Source organism: Leucoraja erinacea, chromosome 21 (assembly GCF_028641065.1).
Source record: "Leucoraja erinacea ecotype New England chromosome 21, Leri_hhj_1, whole genome shotgun sequence".
Lineage (NCBI taxonomy): Eukaryota > Metazoa > Chordata > Chondrichthyes > Rajiformes > Rajidae > Leucoraja > Leucoraja erinaceus.
This window is the reverse complement of record NC_073397.1, coordinates 16,897,466-16,915,342: the sequence shown is the minus strand read 5'-3', so window position 1 is coordinate 16,915,342 and position 17,877 is coordinate 16,897,466. Positions and strand designations below refer to the sequence as shown.

The 17,877-nt window shown below is 47.5% G+C and overlaps 1 protein-coding gene across 2 annotated transcripts in view; it reads right to left on the bottom strand.

Annotated features, from left to right (window-relative positions):
* Positions 1 to 1,532: 1,532 nt before the first annotated feature.
* LOC129707306 (deoxynucleoside triphosphate triphosphohydrolase SAMHD1-like) overlaps positions 1,533 to 17,877 on the bottom strand; it is a 58,368-nt gene continuing 42,023 nt past the window's right edge. For both annotated transcript variants that reach the window (XM_055652243.1, XM_055652245.1), the window contains exons 11-15: positions 16,155 to 16,294; positions 9,874 to 9,957; positions 5,514 to 5,618; positions 3,370 to 3,507; positions 1,533 to 1,711 (exon numbers count right to left, since the gene is read on the bottom strand). In XM_055652243.1, the coding sequence (XP_055508218.1) occupies positions 1,673 to 1,711; positions 3,370 to 3,507; positions 5,514 to 5,618; positions 9,874 to 9,957; positions 16,155 to 16,294 (506 nt within the window). In that variant the 3' untranslated portion in view covers positions 1,533 to 1,672. The remainder of the gene's footprint in view (positions 1,712 to 3,369; positions 3,508 to 5,513; positions 5,619 to 9,873; positions 9,958 to 16,154; positions 16,295 to 17,877) is intronic.

Genomic DNA, 17,877 nt, shown 5'->3' with positions numbered 1-17,877 from the left:
TGATTGCAAGACGCAGCGTGGATATAGGCCCTTTGGCCCACCGAGTCCACACTGATCACCGATCACCCATCACACTCGTTCTATGTTATCCCACTTTTCCATCCACTTCCTACACACTGGGATAATTAACTTTCCAACCGACTGCCATGCTGAATCTCCAAACTAAACTAAAATAAAGACACATTGAATAAAAAAACCTCCATTATTGATCAGGAATCAATAGTTGAACACCCTGCAAGCATTGATCTTGTTCCAACTATCAGTTTGGATGAAAACAAAAGTGGGAGGAGAAAAATAAATGTAGTTCAATTTTCAACCGATTGAAATTGTATAAAAGCCATGTTTTAAAACACTTACAATTTTCAACCCTACACTTAGGGTGAAGCAATTTGCATAAAATATGTTTAGTGCACTGACTTCTTTATTGCAAAGTCAGCATATTAAAAATGCCCTGAGTACACCATGTCATGCTAAAAGTAGGTCTTTCCACCTAATATCATTAAAAAGTGGCATAGCAAAACGGAGCCCTGAAAGTGATTGTTTAATCAAACCTTGATTCTATCTATCTGCCCTGACTCATGTAGTGCGATTCAAATGGACACACAGCACCAAGTAGGATAGTGACAAGACTTGCCACAGTAGAGAGGTATCTAATGCTAGGATCTGGACCACCATTACTGGTCCCAGTCTCCCACAGCAACATTCATGTATTAGGCAGCAGCAAGTCAACTATACTGGGGAAACTCCACTGCAATCAGCCTCTCTCTATTTGGGTCTTTATCCTGCACTGTAGACAAAGGTGATTTCCCCCAACATTTCTGTTGAGTTGAATATTGTTTTAAGTTTGTATTAATATATAGGCACCTCACGCTTTAAGCATGATTGATTTATGGGTTTTTGAAATAACGTGCTAGTGTCCTTAATACCAAAGCTTGGTTTACACACTGGTATTTTTGGAATAATGCACCTCAAATTTACTGCTGACCGTGTAGTCGAGTATATGTTTCATTTATGTGTCTTTGAATTACACGCTGCTTTTCAAGCACATATTCCCCACATAAAATGCGAGGTGCCTGTATGTTAAACTGTGGACTGAAGTAATAATATTTTAAGCAGCATAACATTCATGGTACCAACCATAATCCCTCGAAGCAATAAAGTGTATAGTTACAAGCATATATGTCCATCACACTCGCACAACTTTTTTTTCCATGATAAAAAGGCAAAACGGTGACGTGTTCCTTCCCAGCCTGTAAAGGCATTATTCCTGCAAGCAGGAATCACTGGGCATAGTGATCCTTTGTAGAAATTCAAAGCCCATTGCCTCGACGTAACACATACAGTCCCGTTCCTGTGATTTAGTTGCCATTTGGCCAGAGGTATCCAGAGTCATTGCAATCAGTTGGGTAAAATAAAGCTGTATCTTTTGGTGTGAGCACAATTCGCACTCTTCCAACATTTGTGTGGAAGATCTAATTGGAAAAGAATCAAGGAAGCTAGGAGATTATACCATCGCAGGGGCTGCAGGGAGAAAAAAGATCCAGGATTCACAGAAAATTCCCACTTTCCTACTGAAAAATCTTTGTCGTAGTTACAGCTGTTTGCCCGACGAGAAGACTGAAGCTCTTCTGTGGGATTGGAGTCATCGCTGTCACCATTGCCGCTGTTCCATTCAGACTATAGTGGTGTCTATATCGTCTATATCCCCATCCTGTAGGTAGGAACAAACATACACTAGTTCACCACCTTGTAGGAGGGATAGGAAAATCATTATCAGCCTATTTAAAATTCATACGTTAAATGGCTAGAGGAAAACTTCAAAATGTATGAAAAAAGGAACTACAGATGCTGATTTACAAAAGGACCCAAAGTGCCAGAGTAACTCAGTGGGTCAGGCAGCGTCTCTGGAGAACATGGACAGTTGAAGTTTTGGGTCAGGACTCTTCTTCCATGTGCCTTATGAGTTAACAACAAGAGTCAATCTGGAATAAATGAGTGTGTCTATAAATATTTCTGTGCAGATACAAGGAGCTGAAGAAGCTGGTGTACAAAAATGACACAATGTGCTGGAGGTGCAGCAGGTCAGGCAGCATCTCTGGAGAACATGAATAGGTGATGTTTTGGTTCAGGACCCACTGATTGTGGGGGGGTCGGTGGGGGGAGGGGGGGGGTGGGGGGGGGAGAAAGAAAGCTGTGAGGAGAAGAAAGGCTGGGCAAAACAGCAGGTAATAGGTGAACACAGGTGAAGGGGAAGTTTCACAGGAAGATGGTTGAAACATTGAATTCTCCAATTTTAGGTAACCTCTAACGAGCCCCCACTCCTTCCTTTCTCCCCCACACTACACCCCTCCCCCGTTTCTTCCCCTCATCCCCTCCCAAGTGCCCTTCCTGAACTCGCACCTATTTCTCCACTTCCACCCATATTCCTTCCTCTGGCTTCACAATTCGCATCTCTTCAATCCTTCTGTCTCACACCTGTTGTATTCTCTGGCCTTTGCTCCAAGCATATGCCTATCCAATAACCCCCTCACCTATGTCCACCTATTACCTGCCACGCTTGATCCTGTCCCTCCTCTCTCCTAGCTTTCTTCTACGCCCCCCCCCCCCCACTAATGTACGAAGAAGGCCCCGACCCGAAACGTCGCCTATACATGTTCTACAGAGATCCTGCCGGACCCGCTAGGTTACTCCAGCACTTTGTCTCCTTTTTTTTGATAGAGAAAAACGTCCCTTCCTGTCACACATCGTTAAAAACCACACCCATGTCATCCATCAACCATGGTCCGATCCAACCTAGACACAAGGAACTGCAGATGTGGTGGAGTGACTCAGCGGGTCAGCAGCATCTCAGGAAGACATGGGTAGGTGAATTTTGAAGAAGGGCCCTGATCCGAAAAGTCACCTATGTTCCACCAACAGAATATTTGTCCTTTATGGAATTACATTATTAGGACTCAGCACAGACTTGATGGATCTGCGATCTCTAACAATTTTATGATTCCTGTATGAAGGCAATGAGGAACTGGTTCTTATCAACAACGTTATTGGTGGAAGCAGATTTGATAGTGACGATTAAGTGGCATTGAGACAGGCACATGAACAGAAGTGATGGAGGGAATGCAGAAATAAAGAAATGCAGATGCTGGTTTACCCCAAAGATAGATGCAAATGTATAAGGAATGGAGGCACATGGGTCAGGAATGGAGGGATATGGGTCACGTGCAGGCAGATGGGATTAGTTTAAATTGGCATCTTGTTCGGCACAGACACGGTGGGCCAAAGTTATGCAGTAATGTCCCAGGAGTACAAAATAGCCAAGGAAGGATGCAGAAACTGTTACTGCAAATGGAAGCATCATCCTCTCCCTACCCTTGGTTTGGTAAAGTTCCTGTTGATGCACCACTGGACAAAGAGCTTCTGGGCGGCCTGCACACTCTGGTCGTCAGTCTTCTTGCAGGAGACTTGGATCAGCTGCTCTGTGAATATCCCCGGAAGCATCTGAGATACCTGGATGTGCACAATAAAATTATTTTTGCATAAATCACTCATGCATGAGTTGCCATATTTTGGCGCCATTTACAAAAAGTCCAAAGTCGGGTCCACTTGCCCGCGCGTTTTCCAAACCAGGCAAGCCCCAGGCTACTGTAGGGCCTCTTCCTGCTGGGTCTTCCCAACAACCCACAACCACAAGGAGCCAAACAGTGCGAGCAATGTAGATGGCCATTCATCCCCTCGCGCCATCTGCACAACTTAATAAGATTGTGGCTGATTTGTTGTAACTTCACAATTTAACGTAACAAGTATCTATCTACACCTCTCTGCTCTCATGTCAACTAATGACCAGGTGACCATTTTATATTAATATTCTTGAAGATAAGATTTATACAAGGAAACCACAATCCTGCCAATACCATGCATGTTCTGAAGAGTTTCAGAGGGACACAAAGTACTGGAGTAACTCAGCAGGTCAGGCAATATCTCTGGAGAACATGACAAGACAAGATACATTTAATTGTCATTTGGACCCCATGATGTCCAAACGAAATGCCGTTTCTGCAGCCATACATTACAAACACATAGACCCAAGACACAACATAATTTACATAAACATCCATCACATTGCTGTGATGGAAGGCCAAAAAAACTTATCTCTCCACTGCACTCCCCCCCCCCCCCCCCATGTCAGAGTCAAAGTCAAAGCCCCCGGCTGGCAATGGCGATTGTCCCGCGGCCATTAAAGCCACGCCGGGTGGTGCGAGGTCGCACACCGGGTCTAGTTGTTAGAGCCCCCGGCGTGCGCTCGCAGAGTCCCGCGGCCATTCCAAGCCGCGCGGGGCAGTGATGTAGGCCCCGCACCAGGAGCTCTTCGACCCCGCAACTCGGGCGGGGGAAGTCGCCGTTGCGAGAGCCCCGAAAAGCGGTCTCCCTCCAGGGACCCGCGGGCTCCCGGTGCCGCCGTCCACAGACCTGCCGTTGAAGCCTCCGACTCTCCGGTCGGGCCGCAGCAGCAGCAGCAGCAGCGCTCCTCCACCGCTCCACCCACTTCGGACTCGGCCAGCCCCGCGACGGCGACGGTGAGTCGTCGGCACCAGAGTCCCCGGTCTCTTCCTGTTGGAGGCCGCTCCTCGTTGCAGCCCCAACGATAACGGAAACCCGACGAGAAAAGGTCGGGTCTCCCATGCAGGGAGAGATTTAATAAGTTTCACCCCCCTCCCACCCTCCCACACACACACCCCAACAAAAAATAACAAAAACTACATTAAAACACAGACAGAAAATAATAAAACGCGGACAGACTGCAGAGGCCGCTGCTGACGAGAGTCGCGCCGCCTACCGGAACATGGAGTCGATTCGAGACCCTTCTAGTTTCTGTAGAGTTCCTCTTACTCTAAGCTCCAATAGATACAAGTCCAGCCTCTCTAACCTCTCCTGCAAAGACGACCAAATCATAACAGGCCCTCTACCCCATTGGACTAAGGTCCAGTTCCAAGTCACACCGAGGTGATAGTTGGATCCCAGCTTAGACCTTGACAGTAGGCATGGTATCCAAACCCAAAGCAAAGGGCAAGGCAGTGATGGGCGCCCTTGGCAGCCTCTGAGCAACACAGTCAGTTGAGGGCGGCACGGTGTTGCAGAGGTTGAATTGCTGCCTTACAGCACCAGAGACCCGGGTTCGATCCTGGCTACGGGTGCTGTCTGTATGGAATTTGCTAATTCTCACTGTGAGCACGTGGGTTTTCTCCAGGTGCTCCCGTTTCCTCCCACACTCCAAAGCCATGTGGGTTTGTAGGATAATTGGCGTCCATAATTTACCCCCAGTGTGTAGGACATCGAACGGGTAATTGTTGGTCAGCGTGGACTCGATGAGCCACAGGACCTGTTGCAACAGCGTATCTCTAAAATTAAACATTAAAGTTATATCCCCAGTGTTGGCCCATGCACAGCTTGAGGGAGATGTTTACGTACAGCTTCAGATAAAGGATATGTTTCCACCGCGGGCCTGGAAAACGTACCTGTCCCTTGGGGATTTTGATGGCCTTGTTGGGATCAGTCTTGCGGTAGAACCACATCTCGTCAATGGGATTCTTCTCCTTCATGCCGTAGTCCATACGCACCACCTAGAGTGCAGAATATTAAATACATTCATTCAGTCGGGAAAACTTGACCCACTGCCGGCAATTTACAGCGGCCAATTAACTCGTCATTTGGATGAGGGAGGAAATCAGTGCAACAGTCTGGCAATTAAATGATTTGTACTTCCATTACATCTTTCACAGGTCTGCTAGTAAACCTGCTAAATAACTGTTTAGAAATAAGGGTTACCCCCGATGTACTGCTATGCTCCCTCATCACCATGACATGTGGATTGATTGGCAACTGTAAATTGGTCTTAGTGGGTAGGAGGAGAGCGATACAAACTGGAAAGGCTGCGGAGAGTTGATGGCGATGAAAGAAGAATCAAAATAATTTCCATGGAGCTCAACAGTCAAGAGGGTTTTATTGTCACACGAGACCAAGTGCAGACCAGTTGGGACTGTCCCCCCAAACGCGGTGTCACACACACCAACCACCCCCACAAACACACTAACTACCCCCACACACATGCTAATTACCCCTCTTGATATTATATTAATATAATTAATTTGCTCCTTTTAACCCATAACCTCTCTATCCACTGACGCATAGCCCCCAACTCGCAGGCGCGTCTGGAGAGTGAGGGGGGGGGGGGGGGTAGAGAGTAAGGGCAGAGGGAGAAGGGGGAGAGACACAGATGGACAGAGACAGAAGGGCAAAAGACAGAGGGGAGAGAGGGAGGGTGGGAGAGGGGGGGAAGGAGGGGAGAGGGATGGGAGGAGAGAGAGAAGGGAGGAGAGAGAGAGGGGAGAGAGAGCGAGGGGGGGGGGAGAGCGAGAGAGGGGGAGAGAGAGGGGTGAGAGTGAGGGGAGAGAGAGGGGGAGAGAGAGGGAGAGAGAGCAGGTACAGAGAGAGAGGGGAGAGAGAGAGAGAGAGGGGGTGACAGAGAGGGGAGAGACAGAGGGGAGAGAGAGAGAGAGAGAGAGAGAGAGAGAGAGAGGAGAGAGAGGAGAGAGAGAGAGAGATGGGGAGAGAGAAAGATGGAGAGAGAGAGGGGGGGGAGAGACAGAGAGAGCGAAATGCAACCATGCGTCACGAGTTCAGAATATTCTGGAAATGAAGCGTGCGCGTCTCATGCACGAAAGCTGTTGGCAGCTCTATGGGATTCTGGGGAGGTGCATGCAGCGTCACACACACACTAACCACCCCCCCCCCCCATACACACACACACTCAGCGGGTGGGGTGGTTGTCAAGTTGTCAATAAAGACAGCAAATTATTTTTGTTTAAACTGTCTTTGAAATTTAAAGTTAATGTTAAGAATTTGTGATGTTAAGTGAGAAATAATTCAATTCAATTCAATGAAAAACAATGGAATGAACAACCTGGCAGGCTGGGGAGGCGGGGTTTGGGTGTGGGGCCAGGAGGCAGGTGGGGGGCGGGGCCAGGCGGCTGTTGGGCCAGGTGCAAAGGCATTGTGAGGTTAGCAGCTGGACAACCTTAATATTTTTTTTAAATGTCAGTTTGGTTATAAATTTTAGTAAATATCTCAGGAAATAATTGACCAAATTTATAGAGGATTTGATTTTTTAAATCATAAGGAAAATTTCTACCAGAAGATGTAAAAAAGATTATATCAGAAGATGTAGAGGGGGGTTGGCAGAGGGGAGAAAGAAGTTGGAGGAGGGGAGAAGGGAGAGATGGGAGGGGGAGTGGAAGGAGAGCGGGGAGGAGGAGGGGCGGAGAGAGGGGGGGAGGGGGGAAGGAGGGAGGAAGGAGGAGGAGATGGGGAGAGGGGGAGGGTGGAGGGGGGAGATGGGGAGAGGGGTGAGGAGAGGGGGAGATGGAGAGGGGCAGAGAGAGGGGGGTGAGGAGGGGGAGGAGAGAGGGGAGGAGAGAGGGGAGGAGAGGGGAGGAGAGAGGAGGTGGAGATGGGGGAGAGATTGGGGAGGGGAGGCAAGGGGGGAAGGGAGAGAGCGGGGGATGGGGAGAGAGGGGTAGGGGCGTGGGGAGGGAGGGGGAGAAGGGGTAGAGAGGAGGGGAGAAGGGAGGTGGAGGAGGGTAGTGGGGAGAGGGGGCAGAGGGTGGGAGGAGGAAGAGGGAGGGAGGGAGGGAGGGGGGGGGGGGAGAGAGAGGAGGGGAAAGTAGAGAGGGAGGGGAGGGGAGAGAGAGGAGAGGCGGAGAGAGAGGAGAGGGGGGAGAGATACACACACAAATACATACAGAACTGCAGACGCTGATTGCAACCGAAGATAGACACAAAAAGCTGGAGTAACTCAGCGGGTCAGACAGCATCTGTCACCTCTGTCACTTGCCCAAGTCAACCTGTCACTTGCCCAAGTCAACCTGTCACTTGCCCAAGCAACCTGTCACTTGCCCAAGCAGTTGTCCCCACTTGCCTTAAAACCACCTCCATCGTGCCAGTGCCAAAACACTCCACTGCGGCAAGCCTCAACGACTTCCGCCCAGTTGCTCTTACCCCCAAGTGCTTCGAGAGGCTGGTCCTGGCACACCTCAAAAGCTGCCTACCCCCCACACTGGATCCCTATCAGTTTGCCTACCGCAAGAACAGGAGTACGGAGGATGCCATCTCAACGGCACTTCACTCTGCCCTCTCCCACCTCGACAACAGAGACACTTACGTAAGAATGCTGTTCATCGATTGCAGCTCAGCATTCAACACCATTATACCATCAAAACTGATCACCAAACTCGGTAACCTGGGCATCGACCCCTCCCTCTGCAACTGGATACTGGACTTTCTAACCAACAGACCCCAGTCTGTGAGGTTAGACAAGCACACCTCTTCAACCCTCACCCTGAACACCGGCGTTCCACAGGGCTGTGTGCTGAGCCCCCTCCTCTACTCCCTCTTCACCTATGACTGCACACCTGTACATGGTACTAACACCATCATCAAGTATGCAGATGATACAACGGTGATTGGCCTCATCAGCAACAACGATGAGCTGGCCTACAGGGAGGAGGTCCAGCACTTAGCAGCATGGTGCGCTGAAAACAACCTGGCCCTTAACTCCAAGAAGACCAAGGAGCTCATTGTAGACTTCAGGAAGTCCAGAGGCGGCACGCACACCCCCATCCACATTAACGGGACGGAGGTGGAACGTGTTTCTAGCTTCAGGTTCCTGGGAGTCAACATCTCCGATGACCTCTCTTGGACCCACAATACCTCTACTCTGATCAAGAAGGCTCATCAGCGTCTCTTCTTCCTGAGGAGACTGAAGAAGGTCCATCTGTCTCCTCAGATCCTGGTGAACGTCTACCGCTGCACCGCTGCACCATCGAGAGCATCCTTACCAACTGCATCACAGTATGGTATGGCAACTGCTCTGTCTCCGACCGGAAGGCATTGCAGAGGGTGGTGAAAATTGCCCAACGCATCACCGGTTCCTCGCTCCCCTCCATTGAGTCTGTCCAAAGCAAGCGCTGTCTGCGGAGGGCGCTCAGCATCGCCAAGGACTGCTCTCACCCCAACCATGGACTGTTTACCCTCCTACCATCCGGGAGGCGCTACAGGTCTCTCCGTTGCCGAACCAGCAGGTCGAGGAACAGCTTCTTTCCGGCGGCTGTCACTCTACTCCACAATCAGACTGCCAATCACCACCCCCCCCGCCCCCCGGACACTTATTATTATTTATTCAAATCGTTTGCTATGTCGCTCTTCCAGGAAGATGCTAAATGCATTTCGTTGTCTCTGTACTGTATACTGACAATGACAATTAAAATGGAATCTGAATCTGAATCTCTGGAGTAAAGGAATAGGTGACGTTTCTGGGTCGAGACCCTTCTTTGGACTGAGTGTCAGTCATTTCCCTTTCCCCTGACTCAATCTGAAGAAGGGTCTCCACCCAAAACATCACCCATTTCTTTTCTCCAGAGATGCTGCCTGACCCGCTGAGTTACTCCAGCATTTTGTGTCTATCTTCCACTTATATATACAACTCCATTATTGCCGATTGTCCAAAATAACCGAGAGAGGGGTATAAATTTTAACCCAAGGCCGGGAGGGAAGAAACACGGTGTCAAGGGGGAAAGGGTGGGGTTAAACCAGCAGGAATTTGCAGGCTGAGGAGCCGCCTTCATGTTGCTCGCTCACCCCCTCCCGCAACAGGTCACCCCCACCACGTGACGCCATCTTGTTGCGTAATCATAGATTAGATGGAGCTTGTCGTGTTTAATAACCAATTTCCATGCTTTTTTTTCTATGTTGCATCTCTCAATGGGATTATCTGCCACTGTAGGGAGAATGCCCGACACATCCTTAACATCCATTACTCACATTTACAATAAGATCTTTTGCACAGAGTTGATGTGTCGATGGGCCAGCTGCAGCCATCTCACCAGCCAACTTCTCAGTCTCCTCCTGAAACAGAAAGCATAGAAGTTGTCTGTCTGTCTATCTATCTATCTATCTATCTATCTATCTATCTATCTATCTATCTATCTATCTATCTATCTATCTATCTATCTATCTATCTATCTGTATATCTATATCTCTATATATCTATCTATATATATATTTAGTTATATATACAATAAACAATAGGTGCAGGAGTAGGTCATTCGGCATTTTGAGCCAATGTGATCATGGCTGATCATCCCCAATCAGTACCCCGCTCCTGCCTTCTCCCCATATCTGACTCCACTATCTTTAAGAGCCCTATCCAGCACTCTCTTGAAAATATCCAGAGAACCGGCCTCCACTGACCTCTGAGACAGAGAATTTCACAGACTCACAGATCTCTGTGCGAATATGTATGGTCTATGGTATATAGACACCCTGAACTTTTATCTCCTGTTCTGTATTATGTTTACATATTCTGTTGTGCAGCAAGTAAGAATTTCATTGTCCTATCTGGGACACATGACAATAAAACTCTCTTGACTTGAAAAAGTGTTTCCTCATCTCAGTTATAAATGGCTTACCCCTTATTCTTAAACTGTGGCTCCTGGTTCTGGACTCCTCCAACATTGGGAACACGTTTCCCGTCTCTAGCGTGTCCTAACCCTTAATAATCTTATGTTTCAATATGATCCCTTCTAACGCTTCTAAACTCCAGAGAATACAAGCCCAGCCACGCCATCCTCTCAGTATATGGCAGTCCTGCCATTAGGGGACCAAAACTGCACACAATTCTCCAGGTGTGGTCTCACTAGGGGCCCTATACAAATGCAGAAGGACCTCTTTGCTCCCAATATATCGCACGGGAGGGCTGGTCCCCCAACGCAATATTCCACCTCTCCACCAATTCCAATATTGGTGGCCATTGGGTGGGGGCTTTCTGGAGCGCTAGTATGGGTGTTGTGGGCCGAAGGGACTGGTTTCCAGAGGGCTAGTATGGACATTGTGGGCCAACGGGATTCAGGCAGTCACTCAGGCCTGGTGGGCTGGCAGCTCAGTCACTCAGGCCTGATGGGCTGGCAGCTCAGTCACTCAGGCCTGGTGGACTGGCAGCTCAGTCACTCAGGCCTGGTGGACTGGCAGCTCAGTCACTCAGGCCTGGTGGGCTGGCAGTTCAGTCACTCAGGCCTGGTGGGCTGGCACCTCAGTCACTCAGGCCTGGTGGGCTGGCAGCTCAGAAACTGCCAGAAATTCTGCCCCAAACAGGTGATAGACTCTGTGAGAGAGAGAAGGGGGAGAGGGTGGAGAATCAATTTTAGACATTTTTCATCTTTTTCTGCAGAGGAATGTCTATCCTGGCCTGGATCTCACAGGGAGCAAATGAAGGAGGGAGAAAAATACTGGGCTGAGGTTTAATACTTGCAGGGGGAATACTTACTGATGGGCCGAAGAGACTCCTGAGCTATTACAGGCCAGATGGGCCGAAGGGGCTCTTTTAAAACAGATTTCAGTAAAAGGCACTTTTACTGGACTTTTCCTGGCCTGGCATGGGCCTTTTGGGCCAAAATGCTCATTCTGGGCTAATACGGGCATTTTGGGCAAAAGGGACTGGTTTCTCGGCTAATATGGGCCTTGTGGGCCAAAATTAGTGGGTTCAGGCAGGCCAAACAACTCATTTCCAATTGCATTGCAGTTTCAGGCACAGGGCAGGCTCAAACCAAACAGCTCATTGCATTTTCACTTCATTTCCCTTGCCATTGCAGTTTCAAGCACAGGGCAGGCCAAACAACTCATTTCATTTTCATTAAGGGCCAACAAATCATTTATTCAAGTACATTGCATACTCAGTGTTCTGTAGTTTCCCAGCTCAGACAGAGAGTCGTGACCTTTCCCTCGACATCTTGCAGGCATATAGTCCCCTCCCCACTGGAAGGGGCATGACCTTTATGGCGGTGATTGACAGGAGTGAGAAACTCAGATTTTTAAACACTAATGTCTTTACTTTCTCATCGTTGGGAAAAATCCTCGGGGCCTGCGCAGCGGAGGACTCTGAATATGATGGCCAATAAATCACAGCCATATGTGGTAGCGTTTTTTCTAAAATCAAAGCATATATATAAATATATATAAAACAATATGAGAGTTTTCGTTATATAAAACTAAAACGTGTGTGTGTGTGATTTTCCAAAACATACCCTAAACAGTACACGATAGCACAAACATTTTTGGCGCACCTTACTCGCCATTGTCCTGGGGTGTGCACTGGCCAAGTTTCGTTCCATTGATGTTATATTTTACAAGTTATTGACATTTTAAACTTTACAAAAAACACTTTACAAAACCACTTTTCCACTTGCCTCGCCCGTCAGCCACGTTCAACATCATAATGTTGTCACAATGGGATCCCGAATTACATTTACATTAAAAAAAATTGCGATTTTCATTGACATTGATTTTATTCTAAAAAAATCCGTTTTAATCTGTTTTCATTGTCAGCTAACACTGTGTTTATGTTATTTTAAAGAGAAAACACGGTTTCATTGAGAATTTCTTTTTTTTTTTTAAACATTATGATTTTCATTGCATAGGGGGGTTGTTTCATTTTTTAAAAAAGCTAATTTCATTACGGGGGGTGGGATAGAGGGGAGGTGTGGCGTGTTTTTTTGCGTTTTTTTTTCACGTGTACTTGCCTGGCATCACAACGGGGGCTCCACGGGTAAGTTTCCCTCTACTTTACAAACGCCTCCACGGGTCCTCTATGCACTTTATTAACTTTAACTTAATTTCAGCCGACAACGGTACAACGTTGAACGCGGCAGCCGCGCACACGCAGTTTGGTGGAATATAGTGTTGGGGGAGCGGGCCCGAACAGGTCCGCACTTGGTCTAGTTGTTCTTAAAATGGTGACAGACTGTGTGTAATGTTGATGTCGAAAGGCTCTTAGTTGTCCTTGTACACAAGTCACTGAGAGTCAATGCAAATGTACAAAATAGTGTCTTAATCCAAGTCCTACCTGGTCGGAGATGCGGTTTCCTCCGAACCGCATCTTTGTCCTCTCTGTGCAGCCTACCATCGAGCTGGAGCAGCGCTGGAGTGGCGTGTCCTGCTGGGACTACAGCTTCGCCGGCGGTGCAAATGCTGGGACACCAACACGGAGCGGGCGATGCCTTACCGGGTCGCCTTGCGGTGAGCTCCGGGGCACTGTGACCGCCGACTCCGACATCGTTGAGCTGCGGCTGCAGAGCGTCCAGCCACGAGCGGGCGGCACTGGATTTAAAACACCGCGGAGCCTGGGATCCGAGATCGCCAGAGTCGGAGGTCCGACCGGCGCGGCCTGAGAACTTTGGACAATGCAGTCTTTGGGGAGGAAGCGGCCGCTTCAGTCCAGGCCGCTGAAGAATGTTGACCCGACGCCGATGATCCAGCTTCGCGGCAAGAGGGCCTGAAAACACCGGGTTGGCTGAGGAGGCCACACATAGACCCCGACCTCAGGTGGACTATGAGGAGGAGAACTGAATATTTTTAGTGCCTTCCCTCACAGTGAATTCTGCTGTGGGGGGACGTTTCTTGTTGATTTCTATAGTGTACTGTTCTGTGTCTTTTTTCTTTTTATTTTATATGGATTTATTGACATTTAATCTATTCAATTAATTTAATCAATCTCTGTAAAGCACTTTGGTTCAAAGTGATTTTGTTTAAAAGTGCTATATAAATAAATATTACTTACTTACTTACTTGACCTTCATCACAACATCAATTTAGTACAGGGCCGTAGCAGACAAGATATGTTGCCACTGCGAAGGGCCTTGATGTAACTGCATCTGAAGTACAGCTACTATTCACCATACCGATGAAGGTTCTTTGCCGTGGAAACTTGCAGCCGGGTAATTGAATTTTGTGAGAAAAGCATTAGAAGTCTGAAAAATGTGCAGCTAAGTGGATAGAAGTGGAAGAAAGCCTTGAAAGCAAAGTCCCTTCTGAGGTGCTCCAACACAAAGTTGTGAAACTTTGTGAATCAACTCAAACTGAAAGGTAAGATCTAAAGTCTGAATTTATGAAAATTAATCTGTATGGACTTTAATTAATTTAATTACACCCTTTATAATGTGAAAAAATGAGATTTGGAGGCTGTACACTCACTCACTCACTCACTCACTCACTCACTCACTCACTCACTCACTCACTCACTCACTCACTCACTTCACTCCATCATTCATTCATCATTCATTCATCATCATACAATCATTCATACATTCATTCACACATTCACTCATTCACTTATTCATTCATTCATGACGTTGAGGGCCTAAACTATATGTATCAATAACAAGGTAAATTAAACATTTTCACTAATGCCAGCTTGTTGTAGAGTAATAAGTCTTAATTATATAATCTCGGAGCTGCCTGTGATAACTTACCGGGAAAAGGTGCTCCGATCGCGGGGCCTATGTATTTAACATAGTGAAATTATATGAATTAAAAAGCGGCCGATTCGCGATCTTCTCCACCGGGGGGGGGGGGGGGGGGGGGGGGGGGGGGGGGGGGGGGGGGGGGGGGGGGGGGGGGGGGGTGGGGGTACATAGTGCCGTCCGTAGCGGCCGTTTCCAGGAAATCAGAGGAATATATCTATCTTGAATATATATATGTATAATAACATATTATATGCCTGACCTGCTGAGTTACCCCAGAACTTTGTGTCTAATGTCTACAAATGGATCTTCTTTACTCTGCATGCTCTCCAATGCAGTCATATATGGGCACTGGCCACTAGATGGCGCTTACTTTCCCGATCTCATTTTCTAATTAGTTTAATTAATGTGCAACTTTCGGCAATGACGAGTTATGACTTCCTTCTCAATTATATTTCATCTAAATCTGTCAAAATGTTCATGTAGTTTGGTGACGTGGGTCACGAAAACTGATTTCTAGACACATTTCTGATGCTCGGTCCACAGCCTATCAGGTTTCTAATAAATCTATCCCACCTCACCTTAATCTGGTTCTCGATTCCCCTACTCTGGGCAAAAGACTATGTATTTACCTGATCTATTCCTCTCATGATTTTGTACACCTCTATAAGATCATCTGTTATCCCCTACACAAGGAATAAAGCCCTAGCCTGCTCAACCTCTCCTTCAGCTCAGTCCCTCGGGTTCTGGCAACATCCTCGTAAATCTTCTCTGCACCCTTTCCAGCTTGAAAACATTTTTCCCATAACATGATGCCCGAAACCCTTCTACCCACCGAGTCCACACAAACCATCGATCACCCATTCTACACCCATATTCTTTATGTTTGGATGAATGAGAGATCAGATTAAAACCCACAAAGTTCTAACAGGCCGGATGGAGGAACAATGTTGCGTCCAGTTGAGGAATCGAGTGGGGCTACAGATTCAGGATAAGTGGGAAGGTATTTCTGTCTGAAATTTCTTTGCTCAGAGGGGATGAATCTGTGGAATTCTCCAAACTGATCAGACACTCAGCCATCGTTCATTCACAACAAAGGTTTGCTGGGCATTGAGTGAAGGAAAAATGTGCTCAGGTAGCAGATCCGCCATGATCTTGAAGAGGAAAGGAGACTCAAAGCGTTGCAAGGCCAAAGACTACGCCTGATTACTATGTTCTTACCTTGTTTAAAGGAAAGGTGCACAGTCTTCTGCCTGGAGCAAGCAGAGACAGGCAAGTACAGGTAGTATAAACACTGGCACAGGCTAGTTGAATAAATGACCCATTTCTGCACTGTTACCTGCCCTGCGTGATATTTAGTTTAGTTTAGAGATATAGCTTGGGCCCTTCAGCCCATATCCCTCTAAACCAATCCTATCCATGTACCTGTTAAACATTGCGATAGTACCTGCGTCAACTACTTCGTCCATCAGCTTGTTTCATACACCCACCACCCTCTGTGTGATAATGTTACCCCTCAGGCTCCTATAAAATCTATCCCCACTCCCCTTAAACCTGTGTCCTAGGTCTAGTAAAACTAGTTCACGATTATCCCACTTTCTCATCCACTCCCTAAATACAAGGGGCAATTTTACAGAGGCTGATTAACCCGCAAACCTGCACGTTTTCGGGGTGTGAGGGGAAACCGGAGCACCCGACAGAAACACACGCAGTGTCAGGGAGAACATACAAACTCCACATAGGCAGCACTTGAAGTCAGGATTGAACCCAGGTCTCAACACATGCCACTGTGTTGTCCTGTTTGATTACCGGCTTAATTTTCGTCCCTGGTGCAGGCTGCGTCTCCCCGATCCATTTGTACAACTTGCGGCAAATGATGTTATTCAAAATCTCTCGTGCTTTTTGTAGCTCAGGGTTGGAAGAATTCAGAATCTGTTCAAAGATGTTGTCTGGAAAAACAATAATCCAAGGTTACAGAAATAAAATAAAACTAACACGCTAAGATATGAGAGGATATTTTCAGTCGTGGGAGAGTCTAGGACCAGAGCACAGCCTCAGAACACAAAGATGTATCTTTAGAAGATGGTGGATGGGTGATGTTCAAACAAGTCTGAAGAAGGGTCTCAATCCAAAAAGTCACCAATTCCTTTTCTCCAAAGATGCTGCCTGTCCCGCTGAGTTACTCCAGCATTTGTTGTCTATCTTTGGTGTAAACCAACATTACAGTTCCTTCCTCTACACAGAGAGATACTCCAAGTTTGTAAAACCTTGGTCAGACCTCTGTTGGAGTAACAGGTGCAGTTCTGGCCATTGTGGGCTGAAGAGCTGTTCGTGCGGCACTCCACTAGGGGCGCTGCACGATTGGAGCCCCGCCAACAGTCTGTCTGTTTTTTTTGTTTTTAGTGCGTTTTAAAAGTCTGTGTAAATGTTCTCCGGTTTGTATTGTGTGGGGGTCGGGGGTGGGGGTCGGGGGAAACTTTTTTTTTCAGTTTCTTACCTTGCCGGTGAAGTGATTATTTTCAGGATCGCATCTCCGGTGGCTCTGGGGCCTACCATCGATGGAGCTGGAGGTCTCCTCGGACTGACCTTGAGCCCCACCGCGGGGCATGGACGTAACATCGGAGTCGATCCCTTGCCTGGGATCGCTCCAACCACGGTCTGCAGATATTACCATCAAGAGCTCGCAGTCTCGGGAGAGGCTAGTCGGGAGTATAGTGGCCATTTGGCTTGTTTTGCATGTCATTGATGATGGAATGTGTCTTTAAATTTTAGACTGCCCGTTATATTGTGGGTGGGATTTATGACTTTTTTTGGGTGTGTTTGTGGCTAGGTTTCTTGCGCAGAAGCTTAGTTGTTAGTGTAGTTTTGGACCAGCATGGAGAAGATTTACCCTTCGACCATGCGAAGTGTAATGGAGACACGAGGAGTTTTCTAACGTTTAAAGCGATAAGCTGGAGTTCGATGAAGATTATAGTAATGAGTCGGAAGAAGTTTGGACTGTGTTTTTGAAGACTTATCTGTGAAGAAGCTCCGAAGGTCTCTGACGGTGAGCTCGCATGCGTATAAACGACATTCCCCTTAACCATGCTGTCCATTTAGCGGCTAGAGAGAGTAATCTCTTGAACAATATAAAAACCTGCCACTACAGGGAGCTCCAACAACGGAGAGGCTCGACCAGCCCCGACGTGGGGTTTGATCGCCTGGCACGGGGTAACTGACATCCACCCGATGCAGGAGCTGATCGCCCCGATGCGGAGGGACAAAACGCCGCTGGCTACGGGAGTCAAGATCATCCCGTCAATGGAGGGCTCGAGGCCCTGGATCGCGGGAGAACAATGAAGGGAAGAGATTTTAACCTCTTTTTCGGCTTCCATCACAGTGAGGAATGTGGAGGAGTCACTGTGGTGGATGTTTATGTTAAAATGTATTTTGTGTGTTCCGTTGCTTTTTATTTGTATGACTGACTTGGCAAATGAAATTCCTCGTATGTTGCAAAACATACTTGGCTAATAAAGTAATATTGTGTTTGTGA